At 50.6% G+C, this 18,468-nt stretch overlaps 4 protein-coding genes across 4 annotated transcripts; 2 read left to right on the top strand and 2 right to left on the bottom strand.

Annotated features, from left to right (window-relative positions):
* Positions 1-23: 23 nt before the first annotated feature.
* Positions 24-6,650, top strand: ALTATR162_LOCUS9857 (uncharacterized protein; the record flags this gene model as incomplete). Its single annotated transcript, XM_043317493.1, has 13 exons — positions 24-636; positions 731-996; positions 1,042-1,104; positions 1,152-1,658; positions 1,710-1,881; positions 1,929-2,291; positions 2,345-3,509; positions 4,146-4,287; positions 4,338-4,424; positions 4,476-4,646; positions 4,725-4,865; positions 4,921-5,044; positions 5,590-6,650. The coding sequence occupies 13 exons, from the start codon at positions 24-26 to the stop codon at positions 6,648-6,650; spliced, it is 4,875 nt and encodes a 1,624-aa protein (XP_043173428.1).
* A 303-nt stretch (positions 6,651-6,953) lies between these two features.
* ALTATR162_LOCUS9856 (uncharacterized protein) lies at positions 6,954-9,651 on the bottom strand (the record flags this gene model as incomplete). Its single annotated transcript, XM_043317492.1, has 4 exons — positions 6,954-7,757; positions 7,811-9,211; positions 9,260-9,353; positions 9,407-9,651. 4 exons carry the CDS (start codon positions 9,649-9,651, stop codon positions 6,954-6,956), a joined length of 2,544 nt encoding a protein of 847 aa, XP_043173427.1.
* A 306-nt stretch (positions 9,652-9,957) lies between these two features.
* Positions 9,958-11,130, top strand: ALTATR162_LOCUS9855 (uncharacterized protein; the record flags this gene model as incomplete). Its single annotated transcript, XM_043317491.1, has 2 exons — positions 9,958-10,210; positions 10,259-11,130. The coding sequence occupies 2 exons, from the start codon at positions 9,958-9,960 to the stop codon at positions 11,128-11,130; spliced, it is 1,125 nt and encodes a 374-aa protein (XP_043173426.1).
* Positions 11,131-14,664: 3,534 nt separating this feature from the next.
* Positions 14,665-16,372, bottom strand: ALTATR162_LOCUS9854 (uncharacterized protein; the record flags this gene model as incomplete). The annotated part of the gene is made up of 4 exons (XM_043317490.1): positions 14,665-14,979; positions 15,034-15,578; positions 15,744-15,920; positions 15,973-16,372. 4 exons carry the CDS (start codon positions 16,370-16,372, stop codon positions 14,665-14,667), a joined length of 1,437 nt encoding a protein of 478 aa, XP_043173425.1.
* Positions 16,373-18,468: the final 2,096 nt, after the last annotated feature.

Here is an 18,468-nt window from a genome sequence, read left to right as displayed (position 1 = left end):
GTATTCTTAAAAGCACATGGACCATGGAGTCTATGGTCAAGGAATGGACGGCCTTTTTGGATAGGTGCCTCGAACGGCGTATCGCACCTGATTTGTTCGCTGCAGCCGTCGCGCAGCTCCACGCGAAGTCTCCACTGCCCGGCCGGAAGCTTGCTGCTCTGGTTCTTCGACCACGCGTTGCAGGATCCAATAACGTCGACCCACGCTCCATCGTCTTTCTCGAGCAGCTACTGGCCGTAAAGAAGGTCGATGCCTCTGACGTTCTGACGTTGACCTTCCTGTACTCCAAGGATCGCCTCCCGGTCAAGACAGGTGACGAGAAACCAGCCAAGGAGGCGCAATGGGACAATCCGCCAGAACTCGAGGAAATTGTGTTTCATCGCTTGCACAAAGCTTTTGCCGCAGAGGAGCGCCCTATCAACAACACCGAAGGTCTGCGCACGCTTACTGTCTTGACAAGATGGATGCAGGCAATGGTGACATCGCAAACCAGTGATAGCATGATCCAGGCCATGGCTGGCATTCAACAACCCCAGCAGCACTCTATCAATGTTCGGGAAGGTCTTGCAATGCTTGTTATTGGCGTAATAGAGAACTCAAAGATTCTACGAATTTTGAACAACCCCAAGGGCAAAGGTAAGCGTTTCTGTTTACGTTCGAACGGTCGTTGTATGAAAAGCTCAAGATGACTCCTTCGATCCTTTGCAACCACATCACTCACATGGCTCAGATATACGCAAGAGTTTTGTTCAATCCTTCTCTTCATTTATCCCGTTTCTCTCCAACAATTCGGGTGGATCGCATCAATCGTTGCAACTAGCAGAACGACTGGAACTCTCACAGAAACGGCATGATTTCTACGAAAAGCTACCTAACGTAAACGGCGAGGAAAATGCAAATGCCGGTCTTGAAGTCGCGGCACTTCAGCTCGATGCCGTAATGGAGCTCCCGCAAGTAAATACGCGAGCTGGTCTCTATGTCTTCTTGAACGCCTTGGTAGGTAGTTCAGCCGTTGAATTAGGCTGTTGCTAACATTTTAAGCTTGTCGCACGGCCACTTACTGATGATTTCATTATCATCAACCATCTTCATTCGCGATACAAAGTAAGACGACATTCATTGGTTCTTGGAAAAATGCTGACTTGTCAAAGCTGGAAGCCCAGAACATGGCCACAGACTTGATCACCGCCGCTTTTGATGTCCTTGCCAACGGTATGTATCGCAGTGAACCGCCGCAGACGATGTTCTACCTGAAATCATTCTTGATCAACAAGGTGCCCTTACTTCTCGCACAGATAACCGGGTCAATATTTCCCATGACAGTCGAGATGTGTATCACACAAGCACTCAGCCATGTGGATCCCAATGCTTTCCCATCATTCTCACAGGGATTCGACGACATCATGGGAAGTAATAACTCCCTCTCTGATGTTAGGCAAGACTTCCTTAACGCATGCGCGCTTCATGCTCTCATCCCAGCGGGTACTGTAGAGCGTTTACTTGGCGAAGCCCCCATGCAGGGCCCACCAGCGAAGAGACACGAGAGGAAGGAATTGCTAAACCAGTGCAAGTCAAACTTCGACAAAATCAGCACATACATTGACGAGCTTGAGAGCCTTGACGGAAACGCCGGTGCCATTGTTGCTGCTGTTACGGATGTATGATTTGATCTCATGGCTTCCAGAAGAGACTTGCTGACATGAATACAGTTTATAGCACACCTCTGTGAAACTCAAACGACCATGTACTTGAAGCAACTATCCTCGTTGATCTTCAAGAAACCGCAGGCAATGGATGTGATGCTCCAATTCACTTCGCCGGCTAGCATTCTGCGACCACTATGCCAGTTTCTCGATGACTGGCACTACGACAGCGATCAAGGTAAGCTTCCAAGCAATACCGGTGCTGTTCCTCGCTAACAGACATAGGTGAATATCAACCGGTATATGACGAGTTCGGTGCGATACTTGTTCTCATCATGGCCTTTGTATACCGCTATGATCTTACGTACCACGACATCGGCATCGGCCATGATACATTCATTGCCAAGCTTATGAAACGTGGTCATCATAGCATGCTGCCTGACGAATTGAGCGAAGAGCAGGGCAAGTATCTTGGTAACTGGCTGAAAGGACTTTATGACGCCGACAAGGAAGGGCTAAGCAACGAGGTTTTTGCATCTTGCCGTCCACAAGATTTTTATCTCATAGTTCCCACATTGTTCAGGCAGACAGTCGTGGCATGCTCGACGGGCGTCCTGTCATTTGAGTCGGTCAAGGGTGGTTTGGAATGTAAGCTCACTTCAATGTCTTTCACTAAATCTAGATCACTGACTCGACTCCAGATCTTGGAGAGACTTTCTTATTGCCGTCCTTGATCGAAGGTCTTACCTGGATGGCCTCGTATGCGCTCCTTCAAACGCACAACGATCTTGATTCAATGATCCGCATCTTTAACGAAGTCATATTAACGACTCCCTCTTCTGGGGACGCACAAGCTATGCATTCGACTATAATAGCGATGGTGTCTAGTCGTCTGGAGAAGTGCTTCCGCACGCTACAGCGGCGCGAACCAAACCGTACGACACTTGAGCCTTTCATTCAGGCGATCAAAGTTCACGCATACTATGAGCGTTCCATATACGCTAGCTTGAAAGAAGTAGACCAGTGGACGAATGCGCCGAATAGCACTCTGAACACGTCTTTACGACACACCGTGCAGCAACTATCGCAGTGGGCTTCCACTTCGTCACTGCAGCCTAACCCACCTAGCTATACCCATCGCCAAATCTATGCATCACTGAAGATGCTTGGTGCTACCAGGACGCTGCGCGCCATTGTGGATGAGGTGAAAGCGCAAACAGATGCTGGCAACGGTGCGGCTGCGCTAGATATTGGGGTGTCCATCATCTGCGCTCCTACTGTTGAGGATAGCCCCATAACAGTAGACTGGGTAGGAAGCTCAATACCAGCGCCGCCACCACAGAGGAATCGCATGAACCTCCGCGAGATGCTTAAGCAAGAGTTTGAGAGCGCTGCAAATCTGGTGGCAACAGATCCCCTGACGGCGGAGACGATAGTACGCCTGCACCGCCGCGTAGAAGCGCACTTTGTCTCCCTCAGCGAAGCTGGTCTACAAGCACCGCCTATCAACATCCCCAGTGTCAACATAGCGGACATGCAATCACAAACCATATCCGACGATCTGAACCGAGCTATCGATGATGCGGCTGCTGCGACGGTTGTCGATGATATTTCCAACATGGACAACAAAGCGCTCCAGCGCAGTATGGACGAACTTACCGGTCCTGAAGGCTTGGATCTGTCGAGCATCGGCATGGGTAATGGTGATGCAGGTGCAGGCGATATGAGCACAGATCTGGGTAATCTACCTGACTTGAATCTCGGTGATATGGGTAGCATGGGCATGGATATGGATATGGATATGGACATGAACATGGGTGGCGGCGGAGGAGATGATGACTGGGGCTTGGATTTCGATAACATGTAGTAAGTGTTGTAAGAAGTGCTCGCTGTCGAGTGCATACGTGGGACATTGTTCTCAAGCTCAACAGCGATGGGGGGATAAGGACACGAGTTAATTGGATAAGGGCTTGTATCGGACTGGACTTGGCTGGGTATTGGAAACTATCTATATCGCATTTATGCAGGCGCTCTTCGATCCGAATACAACACTATAACCGGAAGCAAATACTGATTTCGGTGTAACCCATGTACAGTTGTACCGAGGTAACGAATACTAATTCGGAAACGGCAAGAAGTAAGATGGATAGGGCGGGGGTGTACCTGCATAGCTCCGGAAGCTCTTGCCCCACCTCCACCCCGACAGTCGGTCAGATTGTAAACAACTCCCTTCCGGACGTTCGATACTAATTTCTAAGCTTTGAATTCCTCACAAGGCTGCTACACTTCCGTACTCCCAACTTTCGACGAGAACTTGTTGACCAGATTCTGTATCTACTCCACACGGCCGAATCAGCGAGCAAAGATGCCGTACGATCTCAAAGGCAGAAATGTGCTCATTACCGGTGGATCAGCGTACGTATAAAAGATCTTCCAAGATATGTTCTGATATATACTGTGATGTAACATCACGTCTAAAATCAGTTACTGACAAGCCTGTAGTGGTCTCGGAGAACTCCTCAGCACAACGTTTGCCAGTGAAGGCGCGAATGTCGCTATCAACTACTTCAACCGTATTGAGCCGGCACAGAAAGTGCAGAAGGCATGCCAAGCACATGGTGTCAAAGCTATCATTATCAAAGCGGTATGGACTGTTGTCAAGGTCTGGGAGAAGAGAGCTAAGTTTCTCATCAGGATATGACCTCAACGGCAGAAGCGAAGAGAGCGGTTAGAGAAACGATCGAGCAGCTGGGTGGACTGGATATTGTGCTTGCTAACGCGGTGTGTATAGACAACTCAATTCTATTAGAGATGTCGCTAATACAGATATAGGGTTGGACACGCTTTGCTGAATGGAAAGATCTCGACTCCATGAGCGAGGAAGAGTGGGATAAATGCTGGAACGCCAATGTCAAAGTACCAAAGGCCATACTGTCTGAGGCGAGAGCTACATTCGATGCTAATCCTGATGGTGGGCTTATGATTACTACAGGTAGTATTGCGGTAAGTCTTCATTATCCCTGGTCTCGACAGGCTTATATATTATTGACTTGATGGCTACGTGCTAATCGCAAACTACAGGGTGTCAGCCAGGGCGGCTCAAGTATGCCTTACTCTGTTACCAAGGCAGCACAGCTCCAGCTCGTCAAATGCCTTGCTGTCACTGTTGGACCCAAAATCCGTGTCAATACGGTCCTCCCAGGCTTACTGTTGACTGAATGGGTAAGACGCAGAACCTTGGAGCCCCTCTTATCACCTCATACTGACAATGTCTTAGGGCCTTAAGTATTCCGAGGAAAGGATTGAACAGCTCAAGAATGCTGCAGCGTTGAAGCACGACACCTTCTTGGATGATTGCGTGGCCGCGTTTGTCATGTTGGCAAAGAACACAAGTATGACTGGTATGCGTGTCCAGGTCGATGCTGGACTCAACATCCAGGGCGCGTAAGATGCAGTAGTTGAGAAGTAGTTATCATTGTCAAACGAGACTTTTATTAGCATTGAACTCGATCATCGTGGTATTTCGTAAATATGTCTGCGTCTGCCTCGGTGATGATTCGCGGAAAAGGAAGACCTCGGCCGTGGGCATGCTGTCACCCCACGGCACTAATCCAAGCTGCAGGGCACCTCACGTCAATTCCCCGCGTCCCGAACCTCCGCATCTCCGCAGAGCGTCCAGAGATCAACACCATGACTCCCCGAAACTCATAGTCAGAAACCCACCATGTCTGCTTCTTTCAGTACCGTTTCCAGAGCAGCTCCGCGTCTAACGCGACGGTGCATGCGATGCGGCGAGCGCAGCGACAATTGTCAGCCGACACGACGGCGCTGGATGAGCAGCGTACGAGATGCGCCTGCTAAGAGACCGAAGACTGCCATCTTCTTTCCTGGTACTTTCTTCTAGCTTCTATACAACTCGCGATTTCAATATGCTAAGCAATATCAGGTCAGGGCGTACAGCGAGTGGGAATGTGCACACCGTGGCTGGAAGCCTTCCCCCACACAGCGAAACCCATCCTCGAAGAGATTGACGAAACACTCAAAATCCCCCTGACAAGGACGATAGAGTCTGGTACCAATGCCGAACTCACACGAACTGAGAATGCGCAACCGGCCATTATGGCAACCTCAATTCTCATACTACGGATATTGGAGCAGGAGTTTGGCTTCAAGACCGACGAGCGCGTAGACATTACACTGGGACATTCACTCGGGGAATTCGCGGCCCTGGTAGCAGGGGGCTACCTCAAGTTTCAGGATGCACTGAAAATGGTACGGAGACGAGCCGAGGTCATGAGCAAATGCAGTCAAGAAGCAGTCGAACAAGAAGGCGGCGAGTTTGGCATGGTCGCCCTAGTCTGCGAATCTGAGGAGCACATGCAGTCCCTCATCAACGGCATACACGAGTTCCTCGCACTAGGCTCCAAAGCAGACTCCCACGACCACCTTCCAGCCGTCCAACAGGTATCAATCGCAAACCTCAATTCGAAGAACCAAATCGTCCTCAGCGGCAGCATCACCCGTATCAATACCTTGCTTACGAATCTACGCCAGTTTGGCGGCCACGATCCCCGACACGTACGCTTGAAATCTGATGCCCCCTTCCACAGCCTCCTCATGAAGCCCGCGCAAGAAACCATGAAACGCATACTCCACAAGGAAAATGAGGACGGACGCGACATCGTCACATGGCCGGGTATCATGCCGTGCATATCAAACGTCTCGGGCAAGCCCTTCCAGGACAAGGAGCAGCTGAAAGATCTCCTAGCACGAAGCTGCGTCGAGACGGTGCAGTGGTGGAAGAGCGTAAAGTATCTACATGAGCAAGAGAAGATTATGCGTTACGTGGGTATTGGGCCAGGGAAAGTAGGCAGGAATCTTGTGGGCAAAGAGGTGGGTATGAAGGGCTCGGTCAAAGGGGGTGGGGTTTGGGGCATTACAAGTCCAAAGGAGATGGAGGAGGTGGTTAGGGCCTTGGATGATACTGAAAATGTTGAGGTGGAGTGATTGTGAGAGGCGACGTGAAGAGGTTGATTCTTGAGGATGAAAAGCGTACATATATACCCCAGTAAAGCGAGTTTCTTCATTAATAGACAAACTTGATCAAGACCCACAAGGTATCTTAAATTGCTTCTCGGGTATGTAATCGAATGCGAAGATTGGATTATAAGATATGTTCAGAAGCACCCGCTGCCTGGCACAACACGCAAGAGGGGAGAATCAGGTGAAGTAACCTGATAGATACGACGGAGATCGGTCGTTGTATATAACTCTCTTGATTGTTGTTCAAACTCCCAACTACCTACCACTCTACCTATTCAAGCTCAACAACTCCTCAACATACCTCCTAGCATCAATCCCGATCCCCTCTGCCAACCCTTTCGGTCCCCACCCCGCAGCCGCACCGCCCATCCTTTGATTTTGCCCCCTGCCACCTCCCATACCGAGGCCACTCCACATACCACTCGCAAAGCGACTCGAGCTCTTCGCACTACCAGCCTGACTATCTCTCGCGCGGCGAACAAGAAACGCTTCTCGAAGTTCATTGGTGTTGAATTGCGCGGAGTCAGACCCTTCACTAGAGTTGTTCTGCGAGTTTTGAACCGCGTCTTCGGAGCTGACTCGTGAAGGCGGGAGACGCATCCAGACGACCCACCATCCGCGGGACGTCTTGCACGTACGTTCGATTTCAGAGAGGTTGCGGCGCGTACCTGCTACTGTAGCTAGTATCTGTGAGTGTACATTTAGAGCTTCGACTCTGCTCCAGCCGAGGGAGCTAGTACTACTGCTGCTCAGGCCTTCGGCTAACAGTGTCCCTGGGTCTGGGATGTTGGGGAGACTAGAATGTACGGTGTATGTGCGGGGATCGAAGACGAGGTCGTAGATGATTTGTGTGTTGGGGCCGGAGTTCGGGCCTGAACCGCCGGCGGAGGCTTCAGTTGTGTAGTGGTTCGAGGCGGCGTGGAGACGTGCGGCGACGTTTGCTGGGGATGTGTTTTTGTCTAGGGAGCGGTGGAGGGGTGAGAAGAAGTTGTGGATATCGCGGTAGAAGGATGCGACGCCTAGAGAATGCGTGCGGTGTTCGAAAAGGAAGGTATAAACGAACGGACGGTGCTGTGATACATGTCAGTATGGTCCGAGATTCTATCGACAATGCCCAAGCTTACCACGTAGACAACAGGTCTTAACCGTGACAGGTTACTTGACGGTGTCGACTGCACGTTCATATCCTTCTCGTACTGCGGAGTCTCATCCGAGTCGCCGTCTCCTGTTTTCAGAGAAGCATCTCGCCTGTCGACCTCCACATGTATAGTCCGCAACGGTATACGATTGTTCCAATCACCCTCGCCGTTCTCATCATCGACTTCCAAGTCTTGCAGATCGCCTTTTAGCCCTACGAGGAAGTAACCGTCGTTCTCCAGGCGTATTTGTTGCTTTATCTTCTCTTCCGCTGGGTCCACATCGGGTGTAGGATCTACGTAGCGCATCGCTGCAGGGGAAGGTGTTCGTTCGCGTGCCGGTTGTGGTGCTGGTGCTGGTGCTGGCGCTGGAGCAGCAGATTCCGAGGCCTCATCGCTCTTCTTTCCGCCCCATGCTGTCCCGTAGCCAAGGGTCATGTATTTCATCCATGTCTCGGTGTCACCCAGAGACGATAGTATTGGTTTAGACTCAGGCGCAGTAGAATCGGCCTGAGATTTATTGTTTTCGACGGCGGCGGCTGCCTTGTCAAGGGAGTTTTGAGCTGCTTTGACAATAGGTGGAGGGATACCCGGTGGCAAGGCTGAGCCATTGCTCGACGTAGCAAGATGCGGCCTTTCATCTCGTATTGGGGGCGATGGTTCTTCTAGTTCTGGTTCGGGCTCTGGCTTCAGATTTCTCCTTCGCCGTCTCCTGCGATCAGAGGTTGGGTTATCTCGTACGCCATAAGCATACTCGCCGTGAGCGTAGATGGTCTCTACCCAGTGGGACAAGTCCCGCAGTGACTTTCGGCTCACCGCTCCTAGACCTGAAAAGACAACGCCATCGGCGGCATGAGCGTTCTTCCCAGCCCCTATCCAGGGTTCCAACTCAGACACTTCGAGTGTCTTGGGGTCTGTGGAGGTCTTGGCTTGTTGCAGAGGCGATGCTTCGCCAAAGCGGGATACCATGACGTCCACCAGACCGTGTGTTCTGCGAGCGAAGTCCTCTAGCACATCGCGCTCGCTGCTTCCCCACTCCTCTTCGCCAACGCCCATGCCCAACTCTCCGCCTGCTGCCAGCTTCATGCCACCGTATATGTCCACTGCAGGACTTCCGTGTAGTAGCACATCCCAGTTGCTCGCAAATCGCGACCAGTACTTGTCCAGTATGCTGCAAAACTTTGAACGGCCGTGTTTGGCGAACATGGCCTCCATTGTCGAACCATGATGAAGCAGGAAGATGGACTGGGCGCGTGCGAGCTGTTGGATAAGGAGTGCGGGCGGGCTAACTTCGCGTGACGAGTATTCGATGACAGGCTCGGTAGTGTCGGTGCTCGAGTCGGTTCGTGTGAGGCCGCCGGCAGCTGGTAGTTGGGTGAGGTCAATGGACTACCGTGGTGTCAGTTGTGGTTTGCTACGCACGTGGGCTATGCATACTGCCAATATCCACCAGCCATGCTCCATTTCACGTAGAACAATGCGCGTCTTCTGTGTTTCCACAGAGTCAACGGCTTCGCCATCAGAGAAGCTCCTACACGTAATCAGCTTCAATATACGGAAAATACTCGCCTGCATGCGTCCTACTTCGCAAAGCCTACCATGCCCTGAGCTAGCCCAACCTGACGGAGCTTTTCATTCTCCTGCTCACGTAACTCCTCCTCTCTCTCTGTATCGCCATCCTTCAGCTTAGATCGCGTCTTGGCGGCCTTGGAGTAATAGAAGACGATCTGCTGGTCAAATGTCTCATCTGATATTCCGAGCGAGGGGTTGTAAATGGCTAGGAAAGAGAGTTGCGCCGGAACGACCTTGGGGACCGCGGTGGACGACATTCGAGCATTCTTCGAAGTACCTGGTCGCGAGGCGCTTCGAGTGGTCTTGGATGAGGAATCAATGGCGTCACACGTGCGGAGGAGACGCGGAGGAGAAGACAGCCGGCCACCGTACCAACGACAACAACAAGCGGTCGCTGTGGATTATTTGTAGCCCATGGTCAAAGATTGCAGTCCATCGCGATGCCGCGCCCGGTGGCAAGGATGCACCCGATTGTCGTGGTCGAGATGCCCCACGAGATCGCGATCGCGACGTCTACATTCTGCGGAACGGCATTTGTCGCCGAGCTTCCTCAACTCTGAACCATGTTCTGCAGGCTACGAGGCCGCGTCCGCTCTTTGGCCTTCGCTCCACACCGCCGATATAGCTCTACGACCGTTCCCGCTCGGACGTCGGAGCCATTGCGGATATTATTCTGTGGTTCTGACGCCTTCAGCATTACATCGCTACGCGCCATAGCAGACGCGAAGCGGCATGTGCCGAAACTTATAGAGAGCATCGATGTAGTCCATCGACCAGCGAAGCCTACCGGACGAGGATTGAAAAAATTGAGAGAGGGTAGGAACCTCTTTTAATCCTCGTACAGCATCAGTTGACGACATTCAGTACCTATCAAGCAGGTAGCTACCGAAGAGCTCGATTTACCCACTCATGTGATCGATACCTTCACAGGCTGGACGCCGCCTACACCCATAGATATCGTCATCGCTGTGTCATTCGGTCTCCTTGTTCCACCACGGATCCTTAACTATGCGCAATACGGCGGCTTGAACGTGCATCCTTCTCTGCTTCCCGATCTGCGTGGTCCAGCGCCCATCGAACATGCCATATTGAAGCGGCGGCAGTACACCGGTGTCTCTGTGCAAACACTGCATCCAAGGCACTTCGACCAGGGTACTATCCTTGCCCAAACGCCCATGCCTGGCCACGAGATTTGCCTTCCTACTGAAACTCCTGGGATGGCTCAGGTTGTAGAGCAACAGCTTGCCACGGCCGGGGCAGAAATGCTCGTAGATGTCCTGAAGCAACGCAGATTCGTGCCTCCGCGTGAGGATGTCGGATGGTACGCCCATTCCGACGGTCCTATCGACCATGCACCAAAAGTCACCAAGCAAGACCGCTATGTTGATTTCGAAAAACACACCGTGGCAGACGTCATTGCCAAATGGAACGCCCTTGGCGACTTGTGGTGTCTACTACCCACCGGCGAACGTCTGATCTTACACAACGTGTTACATCTACCGCCAGACGATAACGATATTGTTAGGTCTAAACCAGGGCTTTTCGTGAACCCAGAGGTGAAGGCCGTGCTCTGGTTCAAAGGAGCATGCGGTCAGATGGGAGTTGTTCTACAGAGCACATTAGAAGGGAACAAGAAAGGCCAGGGAAACGCGAAGTTGCTGCAATTGTTTGGCCCCTCAGGAAATAAAAGCGTGGGAAATATACCTGCAACGCGCCCTCTACATAGGGTTATCTGACAGTGTTGTCTCGCCCGAATACTCAACTATTCAACTCTCCGATCAACGGCTTCGCTCACATTCTTCCCATTCTTCTTTGGCGTCCTCGAACTCTTCAATTCCTTTCATCACCCTCACACTCATCGCTACAGTCTGTGCCTGATCCAACGCAGCTGCGAAGCCCGAAGAATCCGAAGCCTCATAGAACAGCTCTCGCATCCTTCCAGAGCTGCCGTCCACTGCCTCGTTCAGCGTTCCCAACAAAGTCAAGACACATCCGTCCCTATCTGTTTGAGTTGCTTCCTTGTCGTTAACAAAGCGAGAGAACTCATGTGTCCATCCACTTATCTCGTTCATCAGCTCTTGCGTCTGCTGCTTACCCTCCGCCGTCGACTGAAAGATATATGGTATGTAAACTTGCAGCTCCCAGCTGGTGAGCTTGATAGTTGTTAGGAAAGACGGCTTCGGGACTTTCTTCGGCTGTGCATATCGCTGTTTGAAAGCTTCGTACTCTTTTGCTCAGAAAGCACGGCGTTCGTTGTTGGGCTTGATGGTAGCGTCTATTAGCTCGCTATGGTTGTCTAGACTCGTCGATGATGAAATTGGAGAAGGAACTGCCGTTCATGCCTGGGACATCCGGTACGGTAAGTCTGATGTTGCATACAAAATCACTGAAGGTGATTTCTTTCCGTATTCTGCAACCAGCACAGATAATTCGCCAAGTAATGAGGCACGCAACGAGTACGCAGCGATACCAAGCGTCTATATGGCAATCCAGCACCTTGCATCATTCTCACCTGGACTTTCTCAGCTCTAGGGGTCAGTTTGATAAATATGGCATGCATCTCCTGCACCATGGCTCGAAACTCCGCGTCTGCAGCTGGGTTGCGCAACACGTTCCCTAGCAAAGACTGCGTTGTTTCATGGTTCTTCTGGTTGTTTTCTTTTGCGAATGCAATATTCGCCCTGCAGGGCGATTAGCTTACATCCACTCGGGACTCAAGTGATGACACCTACCAGATCACCGAGGCCAACAAAAGGTTTATTGCATCGATACACGACTTTAGCTTCTCTCGATACTGTTGCAACGACCGTTTTTCATGATCCCATCGCACTCTTTGCTAGTTGACCTGGATACTTTTCTTCACGTCATCCAGCGTGCGCAGTTTCATCGTTCCCTTGTTGGCTTGACTCCCAACAACACGGTACTTATTCATCATTGTGTTTAGCTCTTGTAACGTGGAAGCGCACGAGTTGATCATTACATCGAGCTTCTTTTTCAACCCTGATCCTCCATGTCGAAAAACGGGTCGTGCGAGTACATCATTGGAGACCTCTCTAGGGTGATCTGGAGCACATTTTAGACTAAAAAGGACTTCCTCGAGCTCTTCCAAGTCCCGCGATGCTGCTTTTCTCCTAGAGCTGCCGCTTTCATAAAGGGTGTACGCTAACTGGCTGATGAGGACTAGATGCAATTAATGCCCTTTCACAATAACATATTTTCGTACACATAATGTTATCTCCTATCGAGAAACCAAACGACGTCTTTCCTCACCTTCACCGTGATGTGAGGGGACGACAGAATTTGGACCGGGTTATATGCCGCGAAAGCAGGCGCACGTGTGTGTGGCCGAGTCGACCCCGTTTGGCAGGGTCATTGGGCAGCCTTTTGAGCTGACTTGAATCTCAGCCAGACCAGCATGTCATCTCACTTCTACAGTTCAGCGAAGATATCTTACTCTCTGCTCGCAACGCAGACATTTCGATTGCCATAAGCTCCACCATGCCTCTAGCTGTTCCCTTGGACTCACATCGAATCGTCACTGAAGCCCTCGAGAAGTCACAGAATGTCGAGCAGGTCGGGTGGAAAAGAAAATACGACGAACAGCTCAATCTGTCGACGCTTCCTATGGTCATGAACGAAGTCGAGCTAGCATCTAACCTTTGGAATCGAATTGAAGGTTGCCACTGCACGTTCATAGTATTTGAAAACCATGCTGAAGCTGAGCCGATTGCGGGTTCCGGAAGCCTGCCATACTGAATACATACAACTCCTTCCTTAGCAAAGGTGTCCACGACTGGGTAGTGACGGATCATGACGAAGTTGTTGTGGTCGCATCCGACCAACTTTCCACCAAGAACACGATCAGGATTATAGAACTGCTTATTTCACATGCGAACATTCAGTATGGTCAACAAATCAACTTTGATGTCCACTCCGTGGCTTCCTCACAGCGTAAGATTGAAAGTAATTGTGGATTCCACGTATCTTTTGAAGGGACTCCGAGGATTTCAGACGATGGCAAGCTCCACCCTTTCCCAGGTTCGTTGGGAAACAATGATATATTCAGCGTAGGGGCGTACACGAACCGCTTGTCAGTCGATATTAGAGAGGCTGGTGGTGTGTTTCGACAATGTGAAGAGTGTCAGCCAGATGGATCAATATGTCGGTGTCAACGCTGAACCCGACTTCGAACCAAAGAAAAGCCGAAGATGTGCGCGACCTGCGAACTGCGACTGTGCGATTGCATGTAAGTGGCTCTCTTCCCTTCTAGCTCGTTCTTACTTACGCAACCAGTATCCGTCCCTGCGACCGCCAATTCTGCAACGTGTGCATCAAGAGAATCGAGTAGAATAGCAATGAGGATTCTGCCTCAGCACGCAGGAACTGAAAGTGCTCGACAGGTGATAGTGCCGCTTCGCATGTAGCATCAGGCTTTTCTGCGCCGATAAACTTGCCAGGCGACGAGCCGTCGCGGATCAAGGTTCCAGTTAATGTGCTGAGGATCGAAGATGGCAGGTTGAGGTTCAGGAGTATGCAGAAGACCAGAATTTAGGGCTGATGACATATGAGCACGGGTAGACAGCAATCATGTATTGCAGAATGAATATTATGCAACAGACTGCATCTTTTCATCAGATGGCGGACCCCCCAGCAAATAATCTGTACCTGAATGCAACCATGTTTAGTTTAACAGAATGCGCAACAAAAAAGGGATGTCTTGCAGGACACCGAGCGAATATGCTATCGCTGTAGCATGTTGCATATAGATGTTGATCAGACAACAAAAAAGAATCCTCCTCCGGGAAGGCTCGAACTTCCAACCTCCTGATAGCCACTGGTGTAACAGTCAGACGCGCTAGCCAATTGCGCCACAGAGGATTGTTTGATGAGAAGCGACCCAAAAAATTCAAATATATCCAGAGTCGTATTTGCAGAGTAATCCAGTGACGGACTTCTGTCGAGTTAATGTGGGGTAGCGCAACACAGAGCTCAAGTGGGGTAATAACTTCGTACTTCCGAGGTGTTCGTCGAGCCCCCATCCCCAAATTCAACGGAACAACGATAACAGTAAGAATGGAGCAAGGGACAGTTTGTACCATAATCATGATAAGTTGAGCATATAACAACGCCAAATAACGAGATGAAAAGGTTTCGCTGAGCGTCTATGTTCTATGTTCTCCTCTATACTCATGTAAAGAAATCTAGCAATCTATTCCTCGAAGTGCATCGACGCGCCACTGTAGCAAACGCCAAACGCAAACATCATGCTATCATCTCAGCGGTCTCATTGGTATAGCGTCATCCTCGTCATTTGTTCGTTCGCCTTCAAAGGCTGGCGATATTAGACCCCTCTCTTCTTCACCATCTCTCTCTGGTGATTCAACTTTCGTATTCGGTTGTTCCTTGTTCATCGCAACATATATGGCCGAACCAAGGATGAGCGACGATCCGATGATGGACAAGGCACCAGGTGTCGTGCCCCAGACCAGCTTATCGAATGTGAGCGCGAAGAGCATCTGCATGTAGACCATGTTCGTTGCGCGAGAAGACTTTTCGTATTGCAGCCCAGCGGCTAAGAGAAATTGCTAGGCGATGTCAGTCAAGAGGCGCAACGTGGCGAAACTGCCTAATAGACGTACCATGACGAATCCGCAGATACCCAGAAAGATTAGGTAACACCAGTCTCTCAGGCTATTCGGGAGAAGAAAGCCAACGCCAGGCATAGCAAACATAGCAACGACACTGACAATCGTGCACCACGTTGCGAAGTAGTTGACACTTATGAGCGGATGAGCGCGCTTGCCGATCCATCGAATGGTGGTATATGCGCCGGCTGCTCCTATCACACCCAGCATTGCAATCCCTACTGCTGTTGCTCGTTGCGTGGGCGTCACTGAATCATAGTCGGCAGCGAGACGATCGGATGGAGTCGTAGTCGTGTTCGACGGAAGAGCATCTAGGTCGCCGGTACCAGGAGGAACTGACCCATTAGAATGCGACAACGCAGAGAACAGTGAGACGGGTCTCGCGATAAGAACGACGCCGAACAGCGAGACATATGCAGCTATCTGCTCCATCCGGGTGAATGGCTCGTGGATGAAGTATGAACATGCCCAACAAGCAAGCGATGGTGCAAGAAACGTAATAACGGTAGCATCGGCCAGGGGCAGGTACAACAAGGAGTCTGCAATAGTCAGTATTATGATACATAGAAAGGGCCCATGTGATGTACTGTCGAGTTCATCACAGCAACGAGAGTGCAAGGACGTACAAACGCTAGCCAGCATGTGACGAACTGAGACAAGTTACCGTACCCATGTGGTCCCATGAGCAAGGTTGTATGACTTACAGTACATTCCAAAAACACCGAAGAAGCCAAAAAGTCCTCTGGCGACTAGTAACGAGCGAACTTCCTTCATTCCGAAGGGAAAGTGTTCTGTCTTCTTATACCACATGTAGAAACAACAACACGCCGTGGTGATACTCATTCTAGCGAATAAGATCTGGAATGGATGATAGCCGTTGCCTGAGACAGTTAGTAAGTACGTAGGATTGTCGTCACTAGAAGATCTACCTACCACTGTTTCCTTCCATTTCCAGTATTCTCGTAGTGACGTTCATCAAGGTTCCAAACAGCTGAGCGAGTAGAACGAGCGCTAGTCCCTTATTTGACGTCCAGGATGCTTGAACTTTGCCTTTGAGAGTTCGCGGAGGAACGGGTAAGCGTGAAGCATAACCTTCATGGTACAAAGGAACAAAGTCTGGATTTTGACCAAATCGTATATTGTTGGAATCATCTATTGATATGAGGGATGGATCTGGGGAAGGAACACGAATAGCCCCGCGATGAACACTTAGCGTATCATCGGTTTTATCGCCGGGTTTAAGAGAAGATTCAGCCTCAAGTTCGCGTTCGTTGAGCTGCTGCGAGAGTTTATCATCGTTTTGAAGAAATTTCGAAAGCGATGGCTGTACCATGGTGCTTCACAGAGGGTTGACAGAGGCTTGGAGGTCGGTGACGATGACGTGAAGACATGATGGAAGGCGAACGAAACGCCAGCCATAGGCGCCAACCGTGAATGAGGAAGGCGGCAATCAAGTCGACGAGTCACAGGCACGCGACACTGCCCCAGATCCACACACTCGCCCCTCCTTCAGGTAGTTTTCCCCAGACCCCACTGGTTCATGGAAAAGTATCCATCTTTGACGCGACCACTTCTCTAGTTTTCAAAAGACTCAAATATGTGTTAGAGTGATTTCAGAAGACGTTTTCTCACGATGACGTTGACTTACCCCGCGTGTAGTCGTTCACACAGATACCTCGGTCCAATCTGAAGCAGCCACTCCACAAGTAAGCTGGCGCATGTAGACCACTTCTTAAGAAGCACGAGTGCATCGGGTATAGAGAACGAGTGAGTATTGCCTGACTTGCATGTCTAATGATATCTAGGTACGCATTCTATCTGTAGTTCTCGCTCAACTCCACTAATCTCATAACCTCCGCCCACGCAGCTTCGTCTCTTTTCGTTGCACACAAATACTAGAGAAATATGATGTACGTCAAAATGAAGTTACCTCATAGTGGAGCAGGGCTATCCGGGCCTTTTCTAATCCATCAGTTCATGCGACCCATGCTTTGCACAAGGCAACCTCGATCGCGATTGACGTTAGTACACAGGCGCTTTTAGTGACCAACACTATCCTTGGGACCACGGAGAACCAACCCATTCCTTCCCCGATCGCTGTCTCGTCTCATTAACCCAATTGATGACAACTCCTCTGACACACCATCGCTGTGCATGGGTCGTCACGACAAAGTTAGAGGCGCTCTTTTGGGCGCGTCGCGCACATATAAGGTTTAGCACACCGATCAACGGCACGAGATGTCGAATGTCGGACAGGACCAGCCACGCTTGCAGACATGTGGCTCAAACAAACTTCGCATCTGCATGTCGACGGGCCAACGGCTCGCAGCCACAAGATGATGGCTTGTGAGCGTTGCTGCAGGTCTGGACGATAAGTTATCATGGGGGGAGATTTGCAGGGTGTACTACTTCTCGGATCAAGGCCTCCCACATAGTCTTCAAATCAGGTGCGACGTGCAGATCTCACCACCAAACTTGCGGTTCAGGGCATTTCTCCGTTTGCGAGCATGTGTCAATAATGCTTAACAGCTCACAACACACTATTGCTAGAATCAGTAGCGCTAGTCAGCCGTGTTCGAAGGCGGATTGCGGTATCTCCCAGCCCGTGAAACGGCGTCCAGCCGCTGCTCTAGTCCACAACAGCATCGTCTGCCACATAGCTTGATCATCACCAACGCTACTGCTTGTCACACAACTTATGCAAGCGAAACACTCACCCTGGCCTGTTAGTCACACGTCTGCATACGGGGACCTCGGAAGGCAAAGCTGGGATCCCCATTGTGTGTGACAGGTAAATGAGAACGACAACACCACGGCTGTCAGCAATAATCTATGAACTTTCTTTATGAACTTCGGGAAAAAGGTACACACCATTCTTGCGTCATGTGTGGATCCATGGTCGCGGCCAGTCGAAGCCCAGTAAGCTGGATCGAAAAAGGAAGTCAATGGTGGAGCGTTTCATAACGACTATCATGACTCGCAGCTATGGGCCGTATAGGGCTGGAACACACGGCAGCATGCGCTACACTCGACGTGATATTGGTGTGATGGATTGCTTCTCTTTGTAGCGCTCATACGCGGCATCCAATCACTAACGGTTCCCATGAAGGAAACGCAATTTTCCAGCAGAGTGGATCTACCGCCAGGGGGTCGGAAGGTCAAAGAGCAAGACGGTGTCTGCGGCAGATGACCTCAAACCCCCGACTGCAGAAGGGCATTCCTTTTCCAACCCCTAAATGGAAGACGAATTTCTCGCTTTCGCAAATCTTTAATTAGTAAGGCAGCTTTAGCCGTAGTACTGGGTAGTCACGAATAGGCCTCCCTTCCAACGCATCGCGTAAGCTACTCTCTACCCAAGTAGACAATCCCCGATGAACACCACAGTTCATCATGCATTACCGACGTTTCAGGCTTGCCACGAGGGGACGC

This window comes from Alternaria atra (genome assembly GCF_907166805.1).
Source record: "Alternaria atra isolate CS162 genome assembly, contig: 32, whole genome shotgun sequence".
NCBI classification, from domain to species: Eukaryota; Fungi; Ascomycota; class Dothideomycetes; order Pleosporales; family Pleosporaceae; genus Alternaria; species Alternaria atra.
Note: the sequence above shows the minus strand (reverse complement) of the source record. Positions and strands in the feature narration are given on the sequence as shown.